The sequence below is a fragment of the Herpailurus yagouaroundi genome, unplaced genomic scaffold (genome assembly GCF_014898765.1).
Source record: "Herpailurus yagouaroundi ecotype Mexico unplaced genomic scaffold, PumYag 67793, whole genome shotgun sequence".
NCBI classification, from domain to species: domain Eukaryota; kingdom Metazoa; phylum Chordata; class Mammalia; order Carnivora; family Felidae; genus Herpailurus; species Herpailurus yagouaroundi.
The window spans coordinates 22,278,023-22,301,152 of record NW_024420586.1 but is presented as its reverse complement, the minus strand read 5'-3'; the positions used below and the strand labels follow the sequence as shown (position 1 = coordinate 22,301,152).

Genomic DNA, 23,130 nt, shown 5'->3' with positions numbered 1-23,130 from the left:
CAACGGTCTAGGTTTCATTACAACTTGAGGAAAATATTTGAAAAGGTTTATGGAAGACAGTATTGAAAAAGCCTCTTTAATTATATTAATACCAGAGACAGAACTCCCCTACCTACAGTGATCATGCAGCAACCTCATTTGGGAAACCTCTGACCTAGAATCAGTTCCACGACCTTTTTTTAGACAGCTTTCCCAACCGCATTATCTAAATTATAAAGCTTCTACGGACACTGGCCTTGAGGAACCTGTGAAACAAAGGCTGGGGCGCTCTACCACTCAGTATTCAGTCATGTACAAAGGCCTCATGGCCTGCAAACCAAAGGCTCTTTCACTGGAATTATGTTTTTAAAAGACAGCAAATTCCCAAACTAGAGTTGAAGAGTATTCACTGAAAATCTCAAAACTAAGCAAACCAGGAATTGGATGTGCTTAAAGAAGAACAGATTCGTAAGTTACAATCCTAACAGAGGTTCCCATTTATTAACTGCCAATTATACCTCAGCACTACAGGCATCCTAACAAAAATCTCAGGTTCTCCGACCCAGAACCGCCCCCCTGCCCCCCGCCCCACATCCCACCTTCTCACCTACTTTAACAATTCTCTCCTCTGTCTCCCACGTTAATTTCTCCCTCTCTACTGAACCCTGCTCATGAGCTTCCACCCGCCTTGAGTTTCTTTCTGCTTTCTCCCATCTTAAATTTAAAACAAATAACAACTCTTCATCGCACTTCCCCTTCCGCTACCACCTGTTTCTCTCCTTCCTTTTCACGTCACGGTCTACGGGGATATCGCCCCTGGCACTGTGCAGTGTACAGCCCACACGACTTTAAAGTGTCAGTGCTGGGACTGTCTACATCTATTGTTTTTGAGTTCTCTCCTTCCACTTATGTTGAGACCAACCTCAATTAGGCTTCTGATCCCACCAAGTCCACTGAAATGTCAGCAAAATGTTTTCTGTAAATAAAGTGTCACATAGCAAGTACTTTAGGCTTGGTGGGCCGTATAGTCTCTGTCACACATTTTTCTTTTTAAGAACCCTTCAAAAATGAAAAAACCCATTCTTCATTCGTGGGCTGTAAATACAAAAACAGTAACAAAAACCAGGTCATGGTCGTGGGGTGGACTGGCCTGTGCCCCTTAGTTTCCTGGTCCCAGCAATGTCACCAAATACCTCAGATGGTCAGTTCCCAGCCCTTACCTTACTAGGCCTATGAAGCACTACTGGATTTACACTTTGATCACGCTTTCCTCCTCGAAAGACTTTCTTCACTTGGCTTCCAGGCAATCACTCACCATCCTCCTGGATCTCCTACCACCTCACAGGCCACCTTGAGTTCTTTCCTCCATCTACTCACACCCCATGGGGATCTCACCCAGATGCATCCATCCCTCGAGTTGAGCCAGGCCAGCTTTGATTCCTCCCTCTCACACCCCAACTCTACCAGCTAATCCTACCAGCTCTGCCTTCCAAAGGAACCCAAAAGCTGACCACTTCTAATGCTGCCACTCTGGGTCCTGGCACCACCATGTCTTAACTTCGATTACAGCAATAATCTCCAAGTCAGTCACACACATCATTTCTGCCTTTGCCACCTTTAGTCTATCCACAGAGTACCAGAGAGGATCTAGTTAAAAACTAAGTCAGATCATGTCATTCCTCCATTCAAAAACCCCGTTTCCCATTTAACGCACAATAAAATCTAATACCCTTACAACAGCTTACCCGGCTGAACGGGACTTGGCCAGCGTGGCCAGCTGGACCATACGTACCTCCCTTCTTACCCTCTGCCCGCCCTGCTCAGCCATCCTCACCACCTTGACTTACCTCCAAAAATGCGAAACACACTCCTACCCTAGGGCCTATTGCTCCTTCCAGCTCCTGAGACTTGGAACACTCTTATCACAAATACCCTCAAGGCTCACTCGGTAACTCTCAGGTCTTCATTCAAATGTCATCTTCCGTGAAGCCTTCCCTGACCTTCCTATTTACAACTGTGAATCCTCTACCACCGATGTCTAGGACGCCCCAGCTCCCCTTCCTAATACATTTTTCCATAGAACTCACCATATCATTACCTAATATTCTCTATACGATGCTTACTTGTTCACGGTCTTTTTACCTGCATGAATTAAGATATCCTTGTGTCAGCGGATTTATCCCCAGAGCCTCGAACGGGACATGGACATGGGAGGTGCTCAACATTTAAGAATAAATACAACTATTAATCACTCTAGAAGATGGTCCCGCCAAGAAAAGTACTTCAAGAATAAACTTAAAAGTCTTTGAAGAATGAAATTATCTTGGTTTTACCAATAACATAAGGCTAACCAGCAATAAGTCAAATATTTCTTACTAACAAAAGTACAAGTAATTTGGCAATGGTGTTGGCAACATTTTTTTTTTGGATGCTTACTCTTTGACCCTTCAGTTCCATTTTGAAACACACGCTCCATGGAAACAACCCAAAACACAGGAAAAATGATGTGCACAAATACTGAGAAGTGAAAATTTAGAAATTTTATGTCTAACAGTGAACGGAGTAAAATACAGCACATCTATCTTTGATAGAAATAATGTTCATGAAATCCATTACTGTTTTGAAAACTGCAGTGGTTCTCCTTTGCCTTCAAGACAAATTAGGCGGGGCACCGGGTGGCTTGGTCCGCTAAGTGTCTGACTTCAGCTCAGGTCATGATCTCACAGCTCATGGGTTCGAGCCCCGTGTCGGGCTCTGCTGACAGCTCAGAGCCTGGAGCCTGCTTCGGATTCTGTGTCTCCCTCTCTTTCTGCCCCTCCCCTGCTCGCGTTCTTGCGCGCGCGCGCGCTCTCTCTCTCTCTCTCTCTCTCTCAAAAATAAACTTAGGGGAAAAAAAAAAAAATGAGGCAACTTTCTCTACCTTCCTCGGCCTCACATTTCACCATTCCCTCTTCATAATCTATACTCTAGGCACACTTTACCAGCCCTCTCCCCTCCCAAACTCTCCAATTTCTGGAAACTCTAACAACTTGGTTTATGTGCCCTCCTAGGTACAGTGACAGCACTTTTCACCAAAGTCACACTTCAGAGTAATTTACGGTAACTGCTTCTTTAATGGTCTTTTTCTCCCACCACAGTGAATACCTAAAACATATTAGCATAAGTACCTGATCTTAGGTAGGCAATATGTGTAGAAATGAACTAAGTAAAACAGTAAGTTTGGGGGGGGCTGTATGATCTATTTTCTCTATCCTGTGGAAATTTCCAAGACTGTGTGTGTGTACGTGCACGTGTGGGTGTAGAATCTTATAACGGAAAAGAAAATACACTTATGTACGTGTGTATGTATGTTGGCAATCAAAATATAGCTGATAACATCACAGTACTATAAAATACTTACAAAAACAGTTCCTCAAACTTCTATTTCTTTTTCTCTCAGAATGCATGAAACCAAAAAAAAAAAAAAAAAAAAAAAAAAAACTAGTATGTGAGAAGCCAATGAAGCAGCTAGCTCTTCTATTACCTGAGTGGAGTTAGATAGTTGGTTTTTCCACGGCTCCTCTGCGCTGCTGGTCAGGTTTGTGCGGTTATGAGGTAGAGTGAGTGCGTTTCGCTGCAGGTAAGGCACGTTTCCGTTACTTCCACTTCCCGTTATGTGATTATTGCCTATCAAAATAGCGTCTGTACTCCCCAGCGTTCTTGATGTGCTACAGGGAACATGGCCTGTAGAAAAGGGTCCGTTGGCCAAAGGCTGCCCAGGACAGGCAGGGCGGACTCCAGGCTGAGACACGCTAGGCACTCTGGTCAGAGCGAGCTGGGGCTGCTGGCCAGAGATGGAGTTTGCAGGCAGTGATGAGTCAGCTGTCGGCCCGTTAGGAATTCCAGTAGATCGTACCTGTGCAACTCCTGTTTGTCTCATCTGTGAAAAGGCAAATGAAAAATAAACGCTCCTTGTGTGGGCCATAAGGTAGAGGACCAAAAATATGAAGGAGTATATATAACCAGGTAATCTCTGATTTTACCCTAACATTTAATTTCTCTAGGCTGAAAAATACACACTTTTTTAAAAACAAGAAATTGTGTTCAGTCATATTTAGATTAGCTTCCTCAGAAAAGCAGAAATCTGTTTTATTTTTAAGAAACATCCCTTTAGTAATGACAAAAGAAAGCAGCTGAAAATTAAGAAAACTGGAATTTACAGGTCTTTTTCCCAATCACAAAATAGAGGATCTCCAATTTACACTCTATTATATTTGTATGTCAGATCCTCCAAATTCAACAAGTCCTGAAGAACCCCATCTCGGTTTAGGGCAGCTCGTTAAGTATTCAATAATAGAAATAAACCCTCAGAACAGCGGTAAAATAGCATGTAAATAAATAATAAAATACCAAGTCTTGTGCTCAAAATTAAATTTATAGCTGTTTTTTCCTAAAACTCTGTCCATTATTAGTATTTTAAGAAGCAAGATTACTAAATTCCACCAAATACTGGTAGAAAGAAGCAGGCATGACCATGCTCTAAAATGTTTCAGTCAATAAAAGTACTCAAAACGCTAACAAATTTTAGGGGAAAAAAATGCTATACACACTTGGTGTTGCTGCATTAAGACAAACTGACTTTCCAGCTGTTCCAGCATCAGTTTCTGTGCTGGATTTAAGTTATTTCTATTTGCACGGAGCTGTTCCAAGTGCTAGAAGAAGAAGAAGAAAGGAGAATACGGTCAAAGACATATCTAAGAAACCAGCTCAAGCTCACTATTCTAAGCAACCTCGTCATGAAACGACCGGACCAATGCGGAGCCGCTATCTAGTCAAAGATACGGATTCCTGACCAACAGCAACTAACCCTGAGATGAAGTCCTTTAAGAAGTTTGAGAAATTAAGAAATAAACATGCATCAAAAGAAGTTTACTGTAATGTGGTATTTGAGACAAGTGGGCATAAAATTTTACTCATTAATACTCTATTTTTCAGTATTCACACAGAAAGTTCTTCACACTTACAATGCATTAGGACAAGTACACTCAAAGCACCACTGTTTGGAACAGGAAAAGTGTGAAGACAGCCTGACTACCTAAAATCAGTACTCTGCTGAAGGTGTGCATCTACAGAAGAAATATGCTATGGCGGGGGCGCCTGGGTGGCTCAGTCAGTGAAGCGCCGACTTCGGCTCAGGTCATGATCTCACGGTCCGTGAGTTCCAGCCCCACATCGGGCTCTGCGCTGAGCGCTCGGAGCCTGGAGGCTGCTTCGGATTCTGTGTCTCCCTCTCTCTCTGCCCCTTCCCTGCTCATGCTGTGTCTCTGTCTCTCAAAAATAAATGAACATTAGAAAATTAAAAAAAAAAAAAAAAGGAAATACGCTGTGGCCATAAAACAACAAAGAAGCTCTTTACATCCCGACAAGGAAAGGCCTATGAAATACATTGTTAACAATCAATAGGCGGAGCATTCTACCATTTGTATAAAAAAGGAGAAAATGAGTAACGCGTGAGAGGAGGAGGATGCATGGTTGCTTGTGCAAGCCTGAACATATCTCAGGGAAGACAGGTAAACTGGTAACACTGGCTAGCTGTTCGAGGGAGAACTAAGCGGATATGGGCAGGAGCTAAAAGCTAAGTGGGTAGGAATTTGCCCTGTGGAGCCTATAACCATACAGATGCACTTGGAACTATGTGAACGTTGCCTATTTAAAAATAAAACCAAAAATAGGTGAAAATCAGGAACTAATGATCCCACTACTCTGACAAACGTGGGTTCATTTTACTTATGTGCATTTGACTGGATTGACTGAATTAATACTTAAAATTGTAAAGCTTACTTCTTCTACTCCTTTGCAAGAGGAAAAACAATCTGTCAAAAGCATTCTCTTACATACCTGTAATTTCTGTGGTGTCAAACACCACGAATGAGCTTGTTGCTGTACTGGAGGATGTGACACTGCATGGCCACTACTCCAATTATCAGAAGTATTCTGAGGAAAATCGATAAAAAAAAATTAAAGAATATTTGGTTAAATCCACAGAGTTCACAAGAATGACTCATGAAGGCCAAATGACTATGAATTGGAATATTTACATATAAAAAATGTTATGACATTAAATTCTTTTAAAAATAATTTTACATGCATAATAAATTTGGGAAATCATAAATTAAAAAAAAATACTGATTCTTTAATCAACCACCCGAGAAAGCCCACCCCTAAACTATGGCCCAAATGGCTAACCTAAACACCACACTGTCCACTAGATCCAGTAATAAATTTATCTCAATGTCAGTAGAAAGTGAGATGAAAAGTGTGTTGAGATCTTAACGGCAGGGAGATGAATAAAATGACTTGATGAATGCAAATTTAGCCCTACGTTCTGTATTTAATAGGATGCTAAGAATTTGGGATGGAAAAACTCAAACCTTTCACTCTTTTGATGTCCACAGATTTAAAATAAAGGACAGGAGATACTCAAACTGCACAAGTTCAGGGCAGTTGGGAGATTCCTTTTGGACTGGGATTTTCTATTTCTCTAAAATATATACCTTTGTTGGACTAGATGTTCTTTTCCTCTTGGCAGGACTGGACAGGTCATCTACTTGGCTAGAAGGAATCATGTGTAGTGGCAAGGACTGCTGTGAAATTGGTGTTTGACTGAGGCCTAATACAGGTTCAGTATTTGCATGATGAGGTTTACATGCCTAAGAATCACAGAAGGAAGACAAAAATAGGGTTCTATATATTCTTAGTTCATTCCTTCAAATTATAAAACTTTACAAACTGCATACTTTTCAAAGCTATGTGGACATCGCTGATGGCAATTATTGAAAATCAAAATCAAATGATCATCAATGGAGGAATGTGTACCTTCCTTTGAAAAACTGCTTTAAAAATTAAACAAACCACTGCAGCATCATTTTAAGAAATCTCCTTCAAAATCATGAAAATGCACAAAGGTTCTAAATTGGCACCCCAAAATTTCTTCCCATATCAGAGGGAGTTTTATTTCGATCTAGATTCCCTTCACAATTAAATCCAAAGGCTTTTCCATTAATAAAAGGCTCCTGTACTTAGTAAAATACGCTTGACCACTACAGATTGAAAAGAACCCTTAAAGCTGGGTACCTGCAGAACATAACCCAACTTCTCACCTGCTGTGCTGTGTTCATGGCACCCTGCCTGGAGGTAAGCTCTGCGGGGATTGGTAGGCTCCACGCCTCCTCAATACTAGGAAGTAATTTAGTTTTATTCTGTAGACTACCTTGTGGAAGGTTACACAACTGAGCCTAGGAAAAATTATGTAAAAAGCAAATTTAACACAAGCCTACTTGAGTAAGAGCAAGTCCACTAAATCTTCCTAAATGCTATAACTAATTGTTTTTAAAAGAAAATAGATTCTTAATTTGGGGTTTCAGAAAGATACTAAGTATAAAGAGGGTAACCAGAATATAGACCTTTGTGAGAATTCAAACAAAGCTGAGCTCTGTTTTCAAAGTTCTCATAGCTGTCTTCTCATGAAACTCCAAGCAAGAGTGAAAGACAATGTTTGTGTTCTTTTCTCTAAAATGCTATGACAACTTAAAAATGTAGACAGTACGTAGAAAAAAATTATGTAAATTAATATACAACAGTAAATGTGCAAAAGAGCATCTTTTAAAATACTGCATCTCTTACTTAAAATGAAAAGTAAAATAATATTACAAGCTATGGTATGTTTACAAAATATGGAAACAAATTATAGACAGCAAAACACAACTAGACAAACTTTCCAGCCACCCGCCTCCTGCCTGAGTGTCATGGGGAAACATGTGTCTTTAAAAAACTGCTATTTAAAAGTTTTACCTGTAAATACTTAATTCGTGCTGCAAGTGCAGAGGTATTACTACAACTTTTGCTTCTGGTTGCATTTAAGTAGCATTTAATGGCATCCTGAGGCTGGTTGCAGGATTCGTAGAGTGTGCCTAGGTCCATCCAGGCTGCAGCATGGCCATGGTCCAATTGTACAGCACAAATATAAGCCTGTAAAGCATCCATAGGCTGATTTTGCTGCTGATATAGCACGCTAGAAAGAAAAATTAAGGACAAACAAGAGGTCAACTAAGAAGAACTACTCAGCCTCACCAAGTATATTATATGTGATATGTAACTGTCATGTATCGAGTATAATACCATTATTTTTATATAAAGTCTTACCCTATTGAACACCATGTATCTGCACTTGCTTCTGATTTATCAATAGACTGCCTGTAAGATATAAAGGCATCCTGAACTTTCCCAATACTTGAATAGCACCTGAGAGGGGAGGGAAAAAAAATCCAGACAATTGCATTAATACTGATTAATCTGCTGAAAAATGGACTACATATATCAAAGCAAATTAAAATTCTGAATGAGCTAACATATTTCTGTGAATGTGTGTGTGTGTATAAAATTATAATTATAATGTACATTATAATTAACCATTCAATAAACTATACTATAGTCTATCTGGTAAGTGCTAAAGCATGATACATTAATGAACAATATTAAAGTAATTAAAGGCCGTATTACTTCAGTATTATATTGAGAGTTGAAAGCGCGCATGCGCGCTCACACATGCACTCGCCATGCCACTTCTATAGCTTGGTATATTTATATAGCTTACATAAAGAATATAGACTTAAGGGGCGCCTGGGTGGCGCAGTCGGTTGAGCGTCCGACTTCAGCCAGGTCACGATCTCGCGGTCCATGAGTTCGAGCCCCGCGTCGGGCTCTGGGCTGATGGCTCAGAGCCTGGAGCCTGTTTCCGATTCTGTGTCTCCCTCTCTCTCTGACCCTCCCCCGTTCATGCTCTGTCTCTCTCTGTCCCAAAAATAAATAAAAAAAAAAACGTTGAAAAAAAAATTAAAAAAAAAAAAAAAAAGAATATAGACTTAAAAAAAACAAGAAAACCATTCTATTCTGATAAGACTGGATGAATCTGATTTCAATTCTACTTTCCTAAGTAATGACCATGAGGTCAACCATTCTGTAATTTGTAAAAAATACAAACATTAAGATGCAGGCAATATCAAGCTAACTATCAAAAACAGTATAATAAGGTGAGTGCGGTATTTCATGACATGTAAGGGTAGCAAGGTCTGATTAAAGTTTCAAGGACCTGTGGTTTTTTTGTAATTTTTTTTAATGTTTATTTATGTTTTTTGAGAGACAGAGAGACAGAGAGACAGAGAGACAGAGTGCAAGCAGGGGAGGGACAGAGAGAAAGGGAGACACAGAATCTGAAGCAGGCTGCAGGCTCTGAGCTGTCAGCGCAGAGCCCAATGCAGGGCTCAAACTCATGGACTGCGAGATCATGCCCTGAGCTGAAGTCAAACACTTAACTGAGTCACCCTGGCAGCCCCCCCACTTTGTAATTTTTTTTTAACATTTATTTATTTTTTTTGAGAGAGAGAGAGGAACCTGTTATCTTCTTAATGCAGATACACCTGATGGATACACAGAACAGCAGCTGAAACTATAAATACAGAAATTATCTTCTTAGTGCTTGGCACTAAGGAAAAAAGAAAAGACAAAACCCAGTCCCTGTCTGTCTTCGTGGAGCTTACAATTTAGTTGAGGACTGAAGACATATTACAAATGTCATGACGCCATATCGAATGTCTGTCACAGGCAATTCTCTGGTCTGAGAATTTAGGGTAGAAGACACCACAATACACACTACAGGATTTAGGAAAAGCAAAAAAGGAAGGATAACACTAAGGAATTTAAAATAAGTATAGAGGCATGTTGTTTAGATCAGTGATTCCCAATTATCAGCCAGTATAAAGCAATTTATGGCCACGAAAACAAAATAGAAACACAGCAACATATACTTATATATATAAATATTCCATTAAACTAATTAATACTTATACTGTAACTGACTTATTTTGAAATACTACTGGCTCACTAAATGGCAAAAATATCCTAAATGTTTTCACTTGCCCAAATTAAATATTTAGATCCTCATAATTATTCTTTGAAATTTTGCTGATTCCTGCAATCCAGAAGTCTGGGAACGCCTGATTCAGACAGAGAAGATGAAAGAGGGCATTTTAAAATGTTGTTTGGGGGGTGCCTGGGTGGTTCAGTCGGTTAAGCATCCGACTTTGGCTCAGGTCATGATCTCGCGGTTCGTGGGTTTGAGCCCCGCGTCGGGCTGTGTGCTGACAGCTCAGAGCCTGGAGCCTGCTTCAGATTTCAGATTCTGTGTCTCCCTCTCCCTGTCCCTCCCTTGCTCATACTCTGTCTCTCTGTCTCAAAAATAAATAAGCATTAAAAAAAATTTTTTTAAATGTTGTTTAGGCAGTATAACCAAAACTTAATGTACATAAGATAGCACAAATAGTAGAGAATTATAAATCCAGCCCGAGGTTACCCTGAAGTTTTTGTTCTTCTAACAAGGGAAACGGCACCATGAAAGCACTTTATAGGAATAGTAATCTGCTAGCAATGTGTAGAGATAAACTGAAAGAAAAATAAATTATGGACAGTAAAAAAAGGCAGCTATACTCACTGGTTTGGAACAGGCCAAAATTGGGGTGAAAATAACGAAAATGGAAAGAAAGAAAAAGAAGGGAGAAATATAGTAAACCAAAAGATATAAGGACTTTTGTGACTGACTGATTAGATATTCATAGCAGGGGCTTATAACTTAGTTTTTAAGCCTGATCAAAGAGAGTTAAAAAAGAAATGGTGACATCATTGACAAAAATAAAAGGAGAAGAGCTGGTTTGGAAAAGAATATGATGAATGAGCTTTGAAATATGCTTACTTTGACGTGAGATGAGAACACTAAAATAGATAATGTTAGGTAAAGAGTAAGAGATGTGGTCCTGAAATTTAATACCTCGAAATGTAGAAATCTAGATTTGGAATTCATCCATATAGAAGAGAGGGTTTAAGAATACAGGCCACCTGGGCCACCTGGGCGGCTCAGTCGGTTGGGCAACCGACTTCAGCTCAGGTCATGATCTCGCCGTCCGTGAGTTCGAGCCCCATGTCGGGCTCTGTGCTGACAGCTCAGAGCCTGGAGCCTGCTCCAGATTCTGTCTCCCTCCCTCTCCCTCTCTCCCCCTCCCCCACTCATGCTCTGTCTCTCGAAAAATGAATAAATGTTAAAAATATATATATAGGACACCTACAAGGGAGACGTTAAAATAAGCCTAAGGATAACTAATCTTGTGGACTGGGTAATAAGAAATGTCAGTGACTGAGAGAAGGCAATGTCAGAGAGCACCCGCAAACTTCCACAAAGTTTGTTAATAACTTCAGGAGAAGTTATGAACAACGCCATGTAGGGACAGACACCACAAAGAAAGGGAATCCTTAACAGATAGTAGAAAACACGTTCTGTTTGTTGTTGTTAAATCAAAGCCAAATCTCAGGATTTATAGACAAATTTACCTAACCACTGGGAGGAACAAGCAGTTATTCCCAAAACTCATGTTTTCACATTCCATTCCTACAAAGTGAAAAGTAGAAAACCAATGTGCCCAACTACAGATGTCCCAGTCCAACCACCAACCACTTTTCCTCTAGCAAAACTTAACTAAGTGCCCCTGAGACAGCCCTGTGTCTTTGAAAAAGCAATATGTGAACCTAGGCTCTAGTTCCTGTTCTGATTTAGTTACCTGTGTGACTGTAACCTTAGATAAACCATTTCACTCCTCTGAACTCTATTTCTACATCTGTAAAATAACAGGGTTTACAGAGTGAAGCAGGTGACCTCCCTGGTCCCTCCTAGCTCTAACATTCTATAGTTCTGTGATAACACTGCCAATGATTAGTACTACTATGAGAGCATTACCACATTACACCTTTATTATGATATACACATGCCAAAGGACATCTTCAACACAGATCTGAATGTGAACATAAGTAATAAAAAGCCGTAGAATATTAGGGTCATCAAATCCCAAAGTTGCTTACTGACACCTGAGGTCTTTATTCAGAGCTTTAAGAACTTAAAAAAAATTTTTTTTAATGTTTATTCATTTTTGAGAGAGAGAGAGAGAGAGAGAGAGAGAGAAAGAGAGAGAATCCAAAGCAGGCTCCAGGCTCTGAGCTGTCAGCACAGAGCCCGACAAGGGGCTCAAACTCATGAACCACGAGATCATGACCCGAGCCAAAGTCGGACACTTAACTGACTGAGCCGCTACTATTCTTCACCTTAGGTCAAAATGAAAATAATTGCTACTACACATGCCTTTTAACCTGTATAAAAAGAAATTTTCGTATGTAAACGTTAACACTAGAGACAAAGTCTAGGCAGTCCCTACTTCCCAGTACTCCATCTCCTTTCCAGTCCCTGTATGAAGCATCCCACTGTGCAACACTAAACAGCAGCAATGGTGTTAGCTCGAAAAGCAAATGGTGTTCAGTTAGTTCATTTACTGCATTCACTCAATAGCCACTCTGCTAGTCGACAGTATACAAAGATGGTAGGTTCCAGTCTCTGCCCCCAAATATCTTCTTTCAGTGAAAGAGAAAAACAAAGTTTGGACTCTCAAGCTTTTTAGTGAGCAACCCAAATTAGATGATTTTCTAGGACTTGGAAGGTATTAGGAAATTTCTGCTAAAAATAGGTACTTTCCCAGCCAACTCTTGTTGTACATTATTAATGACTAATCAAACATCTTTCTTAAAAAATCTTAGCACTATTCCATCTCATACAAACACACTTTGCTAAATTTAAAGGAAAAATGAAACCATACAAAATACTAAAACTTAATGGGATTACATGGCAAATTCACTCAAAGAGCTTAAAATTAAAACAAAATAGGATAATTTCAAAAGAAATCATAAAATCGAAACCTTTAGGGTGAGAAGATACCTAACAGATAATCCATAACCAGAGTTTCTCAACCTCGGCACTACTGACATTTTGGGTCAGGTAATCTTTTGTCGTAGAGGCTATCCCACTAGATGCTTGCAGTGCTCCCCACGGTTGTGATATAACCAAGTATCTCCAGACATTATAAAATGTCCCCTATGGGACAAAATAGGCCCCCAATGAAAACCACTGATCTAATATAATCCTCTTATTTAAAAGGTTAAAAGAAAACTGAAGCATCAAAAAGTTTAACTGTATCACCCATGATCTACAAACAGTAGCCTAGCCAAGACCTAAATCCAAGTCTCCCAGCTGCTAGTACACTGATCTTTCCACCACACCGTAAAAGCTAAAACCAGTTAGGAACCAAAAGACGATCTAATAATGTCCCCAAAATATAATCTATCAGATACACATACATAAGGTATATTTTAGATAATCAGTGAGCACAATTTAGGCATTTAAAGTACAGAGAAAAGTTTACAGACTTGCAGAACACTATTTTCATTACATGTTACTTCTCCTTTCCAACAGATCCAATAATAATGTATCCACTTTCTCCCTGTGAGATTTCAAGTAGAACCGATTTGAGACCTACTATTAATCAAATATGTCCATTCTAATGTATATATCATTAATCAAAATTACAAATAGCAAGGTTCCACTGGCTACTGGTGGTCACCAGGCAGAATGAAAAATTAATTCGGTTCTGTTCAACAGACATATAAAAAAAAAATAACAGAAATCAGAAGGACAGGCATTTAAATACTAGGATGAAGAATTACTATCTGATAAGTCTTTAAAAGCCAGCAATGATTCAAGTCAAATGAAAATCCAACAAGCAAAATAAGAAATGTCCTGGCTGACCAGATTATGCTGAGAAAAACTATCACATTCAGAAGCTTTAACTTTCCAGAAATCTTTGCGACAATATATTTAAAAAGGAAAAGACACTAATCAAGTTATAAATATAAACAAATATAAATATAAACAAAATTATATAGCTCATAATTCCAATCTCTTAGCTGGAATAAACAAAAGCATAGTGTAAGTGTCTGCTAAGTCTCACCTTCCGAGGAAATACCAGGACTGGCCAGAATTAGGATCTGCTTCCAAGGACTTTTGGAGATACTGAATAGCATAGCTTTCCTTGGTGGCTTTATCTCCCAGAAGATCCACAGTGTGATGCATCCAACCTACAGTAAATGATTAAAAATATTTACATAGATGACTTAATTGTTCTTCAGTTTTTAAGAATACCAAACAGAAAACACATAAGTAAAAAAAATTTTTTTCAGTCAATTTATTCATTTAGTTCGGCACACACATTCCCAAAATTTAGAACTGCCAATTCTGACCATAAGGAAGTCTGTTTCTCACAGGAAGGTACAGTCAAACCTATAAAGAACTTTATTCCAGAGAAACCAAAACGATTTTAAGTACTGACTTAACACTTAGATTACAAACTACAGTTCCTCTTTTCTAATTTTGGTGTTTGAAAAAATTCCAAGTTATGAAACAAAGAATATAAAAATTCACTGTTCCATGTAAAAATTTATGTGCATTTTAAGACTCTCCAAGACAGTCTATTAACCCATTGTTTATTTCCAAGGAGTACATATAAGATGATTTAATCAATGATAGCTCAGAGTACAACACCCACATACAACCCTATCTCACTGGCAATGGTCACATATATTAATAACTTATCTAAAATAAAAACTGTACAGCATTTGACAATTATTTAAAAATAAAACTGAAGTCTAAGTATATTAAATGGTGCAAATAAAAATGGTTTAAAATGGGTACCACAAATGTTTAATCAATAAATATAGATTGTGCAGAATCTCAATTATATGTAGAATCTCAAAAAGTTGAATATCTAGAAGCAGACAGTGGACCGATGGTTACCAGGAATGGGGAGGTAGGGGAAATGGGGAGAAACTGGTCCAAGGGTACAAGTTACAGTTATGTAGCAGGAGTAAGTCTAGAGAGTAATGCACAGCAGAATGACTATAGTTAATAATACTCTAATATATTAATAGAAATTTGCTAAGAGAGTAGGTTTTAGGTGCTCCCACCACACACAAATAGTAACTATGTGCAGAGATGGATATGTTGATTAGCTCGACAATACTAATCATTTCATGATGTACCAAAACATCATGTTGTACACCTTAAATATGCACAATTTTTATTAAATAATAGTTATATAAGCTATCAAAAGATTGGATCATGCAATACTGTATTCTAAAACTTTTAAGACAACACAGGAATAATTTGATTTGATTTGCTGGGGAAGTCATATTTCAGCTGTGGATCATTTCAAGTGCATAAAAATCAGCGTTGTTCTTTGTGTATAGTCCATATTATATATAACAAATAAGGACCCTCATTTTCTGACATTTATTATAGTTGCTGTGCTCCAAAATATATTTCAAGGACTGCGTTACTATGTTTTACAGAAATACATGTCAATAACACATTTACATTTATTCATCTGTTCCTCTTACCTCCTGCTATTACTAGTAAGAATGGAACCTAGAGAAACAGGCTCTAAAAGGAGCTGCTGAAGCAGCAGTGACAAGCAAGTAGGAAGGACTGATACACAGGCATAAATTAGACTTAATTAGGAGAAGTGTTTTTCCTTTCAAAAGCATGAAAAGTTTATTATACTTCTATACTTCGAAATACGGTAAGCCAATGCCAAAGAGGACAAGTGATTCACACGTAACTAGACCAAAACTATTTCAATCTATGTCTTAAATTTAAAAGGTGTATGCATTTTTACTATTGACACATTCCTCACTGCAGCTGAAATGCACAAAAACTTGATTATGAATAGTGTGGATTAACAAAACAGCTCATATTCAAGTATTAGCTGAATGAGTAAGCTGTCTTATGATAAAGGTATCACTTTGTTCTTTTTACTTAAGAACTGCACAAAATCTTTCTTTACTATACTAATGAACTTGTTTTAATTTGAAGATATGAATTCACACTACTCAAACACGGTCTGTAAACTTATTAAAAACAAATATTCAAATACTTCTATAATTCTTAAAAGTATGGATAACACAAGTAAAATTCTAACCAGAGATTAAATTAAAAACAAACCTAGAAACAAAAGTTTTATACTAAGGTAATGTGTTTATTTTATATAATTAATCATATGATACATATCAATATCATGAAGATCAGTGATAAAATCTAGGCTTAAGTAATTTTAAAATTATGTAAAAATAGTCACATTATGAAAACATTCATATTACTACAATGTTGGTTAAAAATTAAGAATAAATTATTTGCCCAGACCAAAAACAAATAAACAAAAGCTAGGGGGAGGGGGGGACCCAAACACCATATACAGATAAGAAACATGACCCAATAACTAAGCAACAAAATTAAACGTGGAGAACTCAATCACTATCTTCTTGGTCAGAGTGACACTAATGTGTCATCCAAATGACTACATTTCTTCAACATCAGAAAAGAATTACATGTGTACAAAAACTATACCATTAGATGTTGCACAACTTTTCGATGAAATGTTTTAGTTAATATTATTGATAGGGCTAAGAAAGCAAGCTCACCAACCACTAAGTGACTTTACACAAATCACTTAACTTCATTCAGTGCTAAGCATATCTGGCACAAAGGAAGTACTCAATCCCCCTCACCCATGGGTTAAGTACTAGAGAATAATTCTAAGAATTTAAAAGGACCAACTGCACTGAAGAACCGTAATGAGATGGACTGTGAGATGGACAATGCTTGGCTGAAAGGGGAAATATGCTGGGTTCGAGTTAATTCTATCAACTCTGGGTAAAGGAAGGAAAAGAGAATAGAATACATGAGCCACATATCTGCCATCTCTGACATGGAAAAATCATAAAGAGAAATATTTATAGTACACCATTATTACATACCTAACTGTTGTAAGACAGTTGCCTTTACTTGGGCAGAAAGGTTTTCCGTCTGCAAAAGTTGTTCATAAGCTTCCTTTGCAGAATGATACTTCCTCTAAAAAGCAGAAAAAAAGGGATTCAAAGAAAAATAAAAGCATTATCTTTAAAGAATTTGCTCATATATTAAGATTTACTACATAATACTGATACTTTAGCATATTTCTTAAGCCAACCGAAAGAAAAAAGGCTAGTTCCATTACAGAGCGTTCCTTTTACACCAGACAGTTGTGGACAGGCCATGTTTCAGAGCAATTAACACCAGTAAAACATTCGATACAATAAAGTATTAAAATAGGCCCTTTTAAGAATCTGCCAAATCTCAATTGTTAAAATAATCTCAACTTATTCAATAACAAATAATTTCAACTTTATTTAGGAACACTGATGAAGCTAGAGAAGTACTCTACCTCCCAGTGTTATGATCTGCCTAGAAACACCAAGTTCCCAAGCAACTTAACAGAAACAGAACATATGTCAAGAGTGCTTTAAAAAATCTAAGTGCAAAAGCGGTTAAAATCTAAGTTGAAAGGATAGTTACTGGTATATAGCCTATGAAAAAATTTATAATACGTATGGCTTTAAAGATACCAAACCTCTCATGGTCTAACAATGTTCACAACATTTAAGGTTCTACTGGCAAATTTCTAAATAAAACCATTTATGCACACCCCTCTCCTCAAAAAGTATGTGTGTGACTAAAACCCATTACTACTACTGTCATAAAGCTTAAGACAACTCCTCCAAGAAAAAGGGGAGGGAGGAAAAAAGGGATAAGCCAATAAAAGAAAATCTCATAAATATTACCTTTAAAACATACTCAGCAGAACAATGAATTGAAGTGGCTATTATTATCAGCAATAGTACATGGCTGCCTGAGCAAACAAATGCTTCTCAAAAAAACAAAAAAACAAAAAACAAAACACGGAGGAGGTAGAAATCTGAAACCAGGTGTAGGAGCCTCAGGCAAATCACTTAAACAAAGATTCAACATACATAAAACAGAGTTAATACCTAATCTTTCTATCTGGAGTTGTTCTAAAGATCAAATGAGATAAGCAAAGAAGTACGGAAACAAATAAGGAAATACATGAATACAGTACGTCAACACAGGAAAGATCTGAAAGAATTGGCCACTGAGATTAACAGAAGTTATTACATAAACTTTTATTCATCAGTTAAATTAGTTCCCCCTAAATATTAATCTGATCTCAAAAAGTCATTTAGACAATTAATACAAGATAAGGACCAAGTTATTCAGGTCAATTCCTTCCAATGGTATGCTAAAACATATTTCTAAACACTAATAATAAAAACAAAACAAAACACGACACACTTGAAAATTTGGTTACATCATACTGAGAATCAAAGTTGGATTTCTACCTCAATCATATACTGGCAGGAATATGTCCTTGAGACTGTAAAGAACTTATCTGACATGGCCAAAACACCACAAATCATGAGAGAAGTAAAGATCTGGTTTGAACCACATAGCAGAAAATCAGGCAACGGACACAAACCAACACAGAAAATGTGAAAACCATGTGAACAAGTGTACATCTCTAGAAGTGCAAGTTTAAATGAGATACCACCATCTACCCATCAGAATGGCAAACATAAGAAAGTTGGGTAAATCCAAAGTTGGGGATGTGTATGTGCGCCCTGCTGGAAGAGGATTCACGCATGAAATTAGGTGTGCAAACAGGCATGCAGATACACTACAATCCAGCAAGCTTACTCTTGGGACAAAGATGCCAAAGAAACCTTTCCACAGGTAATGTTCTAAATGGTACTGTTCACAGTATCAGGAATTCAGGGACAACCTAGGTCCATGTCACTAGGGAGACAAAATATGATGGATGCATACACTAGAACATTAAGTAGCAATTATATATGGCATATGAAAATCAAGATGAGTTTATCTTTAAAGATGTTTAGTAAAGTTTTTCCTCTGGTAATGTTGGAGTAGCTGTTCCACAGATGGCTTTAAGTTCTGGATAAAATATAAAAGTCAACTGTTAGAAAGCCTGGAGAGAAACCAAAATCAGGCTGAAACCAGACAGACTTAGCAAAAGGGCATGACACTGGATGAGTAAACTAGGATTTCCATCCGAAGGCAGGTGCCAATTGGTGCCTGGGCTAGAACTCAAAAGAAACCAGCAATCTTACTAGTTTGAAGAATCAGAGGAGACACTTTGAAGCTATCACAAAAGCTGGAAGTGAGAGGAGAAATCCCAGGAAGGAGAGAGGGAAAGAAAAAGAACACCAAATTCTGCAATTAAAACTCTACTTAAATCTCTTGTTGACTGCTGAACATGCACGAACACAGTAGATGTCCAGCAGCCTGACAGAATGAAAGAGATTTCAGCCGCTGTCCACTACAGGAGTGGCCAAGTTTACAGTGTGACTTGCGTAAGATTAACTGGCTGATATAAAACAAAAACATCACTCTTCAGAAAAATATAACAAAGTCACTCCACAATGTATTATTCATGATATCCAGGATAAAATTACCAGACCTACGAAGAATCAGGAACATTTTATCCATATTCAAAAGGAAAGGAAATTGATGAAAATCAGCCATGACATTACTCAGATGATGAAATGTGCAAATAATTTTAAAGCAGCTATTTTAACAACATTCAGAGACAATAAGGGAACTATAACCATAATGCATGAATGGGCAGGAAATTAGAGCACGGAAAAAAAAAAAAAAAAAAAAAGAAATCCTAAAACTGAAAAATATCTGAAATAAAAAAAACAAATGACTGGATAGAGTGAATAGCAGATTGGAGACTTTAAAGGCCATCCAAAGATACATGAGGCAATAACAGACTGTCTACCATACATGTAATTGGGGTTCTAGAAGAAGAGAGGAATAGGGCAGAAAAGATAAGACATAATGGCTGAGAGCTTTCCAGAACTGATGAAAGACATCTAATACTATATCCAAAAGACTAAGAAAACCACAAGTAGTATAAATAAGAAAAAGAACAACCCCTGGGCACTTCATCGTCAAATTCTTAAAAACCAAATGGAAAGAGAACTCTGAAAACAGCCAGAGAAAAACAACAAAATACAAAGATACAACAAAAAAAACTAACAGCCAAATTAAATATAACGGACTAGACACTCTAAACAAACAAGACATGTCCAGAAAAGATTTAGAAAAGAGCCAAAAATACACTATTAAGAGGTGGATATTACATATAAAGACACAAGAAGGTTGAAATAAAAGGATGAAAAAGACACCATGCAAACACTAAGCATTAGAAAGCTCAAGTGACCCAATTCAGATCAAAGTAGGCTTCAGGGCAAAGATTATTACCAGAGATAAAGGAGTATTTCATAATGATAAAGGACATCAGGATGACATGACAATAAGAGCTTCAAAACACATGAAAAGACTGACAAAATTAACAATAATAAAATACTACTGACTATATAATTTATTCCAATTTCACCAACTTTCCCATTATACTGTCCTTTTTCTGGTCCAAGATCCCACACTATGTTCAGGTAGCATGTCTCCTTACTTTTCTCCAGTCTGGAACAGATCCCCCGTTTTTGATTTTCAGTACCTTGACACTTACAAAAGGTACTGGCTAGTTACTTTGAAAAATGTCCCTTTGAGGGGCGCCTGGGTGGCGCAGTCGGTTAAGCGTCCAACTTCGGCCAGGTCACGATCTCGCGGTCCGTGAGTGCGAGCCCCGCGTCGGGCTCTGGGCTGATGGCTCAGAGCCTGGAGCCTGTTTCCGATTCTGTGTCTCCCTCTCTCTCTGCCCCTCCCCTGTTCATGCTCTGTCTCTCTCTGTCCCAAAAATAAATAAACGTTGAAAAATGTCCCTTTGAAATCAGTAAGCATCTTGTGAAGAGATACTCATCATTCCTCATTCATTAATTGAAATTCTACAATAAGAAGTGTCCCAAACACCTGGGTGGCTCAGTCGGTTAAGCGTCTGACTTTGGCTCAGGTCATGATCTCACTGTTCAGGAGGTCCAGCCCCACATAGGGCCCTGTGCTGACAGCTCAGAGCCTGGAGCCTGCTTCGGATTCTGTGTCTCCCTCTCTCTCTGCCCCTCCCCCGCTCACGCTCTCACTCTCTCAAAAATAAACATTAAAAAAAAAAAAAAAAGAAGTGTCCCCCCTCTTGCATTTATTTTCAACTTATGTTCATTTGTAAATGAATACAAATAAAATCAAATATATACAAATATAAATTCATTTATATTCATTTACTTCATTTATATATTCATTTCAGTATGAACAAATATATTTTATTCTGTATCTTATATCTCATTATCATAATTAGTTTCTAAACTTGTGTCAGATTTGCTGATTAGGAACTCCATCCCCTTAAGTTGACTCCTGTGTTCTTTCCACACGCCCCCATCATTTTTTAAGCACTTCCTTCCTTTTTGGCACCGTAAAATATTCTAGAGCTCCTCTTGTAATTTCCTTGCCTAAACCCTGGAATCACCTACTTTTCCTGAAGAATCCCCAGTTCCTTTTATTTAAGTATAGTATTTAGAAACGAAGATCTGGGTGCTAATGTAGTCATACCGCTGCTGAGATGGGTCATTGCCTCCAAGCCCTCCCAGTAAGCAGGGCTAGAAGACATATTTATGCACACACGCACAAGCTTGTATTTCTATCCAACTATCCATACTCCTAAATACCCATATATTTGTACTGATACCTCCAATTACAACCCAACACCAGAGTTCAGTCTCGCCTTGCCTTTCCTGATTTGTAAGCTCTGACAGTGAAAACCCTGGCTCTCATTATCCACAATACACTTACTTGCTTGCTTGTTCCTAATATTTACATAAAACTGTTACAGAACTCCTAATCCGTGCCACTGTGAGAAAGTAATTGTAGTAGGGGATCTGTTTACAGTTCTTGTCTCCAGCTTTACACTATAGTCAAAATACTATTCTCTAAAGTTACTGAGGTTAGTTCTTTTCATCTCCACCCCCTTCACTAAACTTATGTTATTCATTGGTTAGTTTTATTTGTTCCTGCCTGCATTCTGTTTCGGGCTACCTCACATCTGGTTGGTCTCAATTATTCAACTAATTTTGGGGTATGAGAAACATCACCAGGTTCTCAGAGTTAGAGCTATGCAAAAAGTATACACTTGAGAAGTTCCACTTCGTCCTCATCTCTGCTCCCTCATTCACAACCACTTCCACCGGGTAACCAATCTCCTCTGTTTCTCGTTTATCCATTCAGTATGGCTTCTGCACAAACGGCACATGTATACTTGGCTTTACTATGTGTATTTTCTTCCACAAAGGGTTACGTATTATACTCTTTTACACTTTTCTTTTTTTTCCCACACGGTAGTATATTCTGGAAACCACTCCACGTCGTGATCCACATAGTTCTTCCTCATGCTTTTCTACATGCAACTCCACTACCCGAATGTACCAAAGTTTATACAAACATTCTCCCATGAATGGGCCTTTGAGTTGTTTCCAAGATTTTGTGATTACAAACAACGCTCCGATCAACATCCTGGTGCCTATATATTTTCAGAGTTTTGGAGGTATATTTTAAAGGTAGATTCCTAGAGGTGAGGCTGTTGAGTCAAAAGGTGCATATACAGCTTGGTTAGATTGCCAAATGCTGTTCCAGATGGGTCATACCAGTTTGTATTACCACAACGCATGAGAGTGCCTGTTTCCCCATAGCCACTTATAATTTTCACCAATCTGATATGTGAGAATTATATTTCAGTGTTGCTTTAATTCGCATTTCTCTGAGTGAATCTGACCACTTTGCCATATGTTTAACGACCTTGTTATAGATTTTCTGTGAAGTGTCTACTCGTGTCTTTTTTCCCATTTTCCTATTGGGTTTTCATTCCTTTGTCCTTCCAATTTTAAGTTTGTTATATATTAGGAGCATTAGCCCCTTGTCCATGGCATATGTTGCAAACATTCTCTCCTAGTCTCTAGGTCTCCTTCAAATTTATGTATTTTTTTTTTTGTCGTGCAGAACTTATTTTTATACTGTTCAAACTGACTGGCCCAAAATGCAGAGTAAACAAAAAGAATGATCATAGTTAGAAAGCCTTTTCCTAAATCAAGATTGAAGAACAGTTCATGTTCACTTCTAGTACTTACTTGTACAAAATTTTTTTACATTTGACCCTAATTCATTTCTAGTTTCTTTTTTTTGAACAGCTTGGGTCATGGGTCTAATTTTATATTTTTACAAATGGCTACCTAGTTGTCCCTGATCCATTTATGAATAAACCCACCTTAGCCCCAGAAATTTAAGATATTACCTTTCTCAAGCACTTGATTTCTCTATGTACCTGGATGTATTCCTGT

The 23,130-nt window shown here is 38.0% G+C and overlaps 1 protein-coding gene across 7 annotated transcripts in view; it reads right to left on the bottom strand.

Annotated features, from left to right (window-relative positions):
• Positions 1-23,130, bottom strand: part of KDM6A (lysine demethylase 6A) — a 210,981-nt gene that overhangs the window by 43,682 nt on the left and 144,169 nt on the right. The window contains exons 9-17 of one of the 7 annotated variants that reach the window (XM_040468962.1): positions 16,753-16,846; positions 13,893-14,019; positions 8,161-8,259; positions 7,810-8,029; positions 7,119-7,253; positions 6,513-6,668; positions 5,857-5,952; positions 4,569-4,670; positions 3,503-3,898 (exon numbers count right to left, since the gene is read on the bottom strand). In XM_040468962.1, the coding sequence (XP_040324896.1) occupies positions 3,503-3,898; positions 4,569-4,670; positions 5,857-5,952; positions 6,513-6,668; positions 7,119-7,253; positions 7,810-8,029; positions 8,161-8,259; positions 13,893-14,019; positions 16,753-16,846 (1,425 nt within the window). The remainder of the gene's footprint in view (positions 1-3,502; positions 3,899-4,568; positions 4,671-5,856; positions 5,953-6,512; positions 6,669-7,118; positions 7,254-7,809; positions 8,030-8,160; positions 8,260-13,892; positions 14,020-16,752; positions 16,847-23,130) is intronic. The other 6 variants (XM_040468963.1, XM_040468965.1, XM_040468964.1 and 3 more) reach the window with 6 other exon arrangements.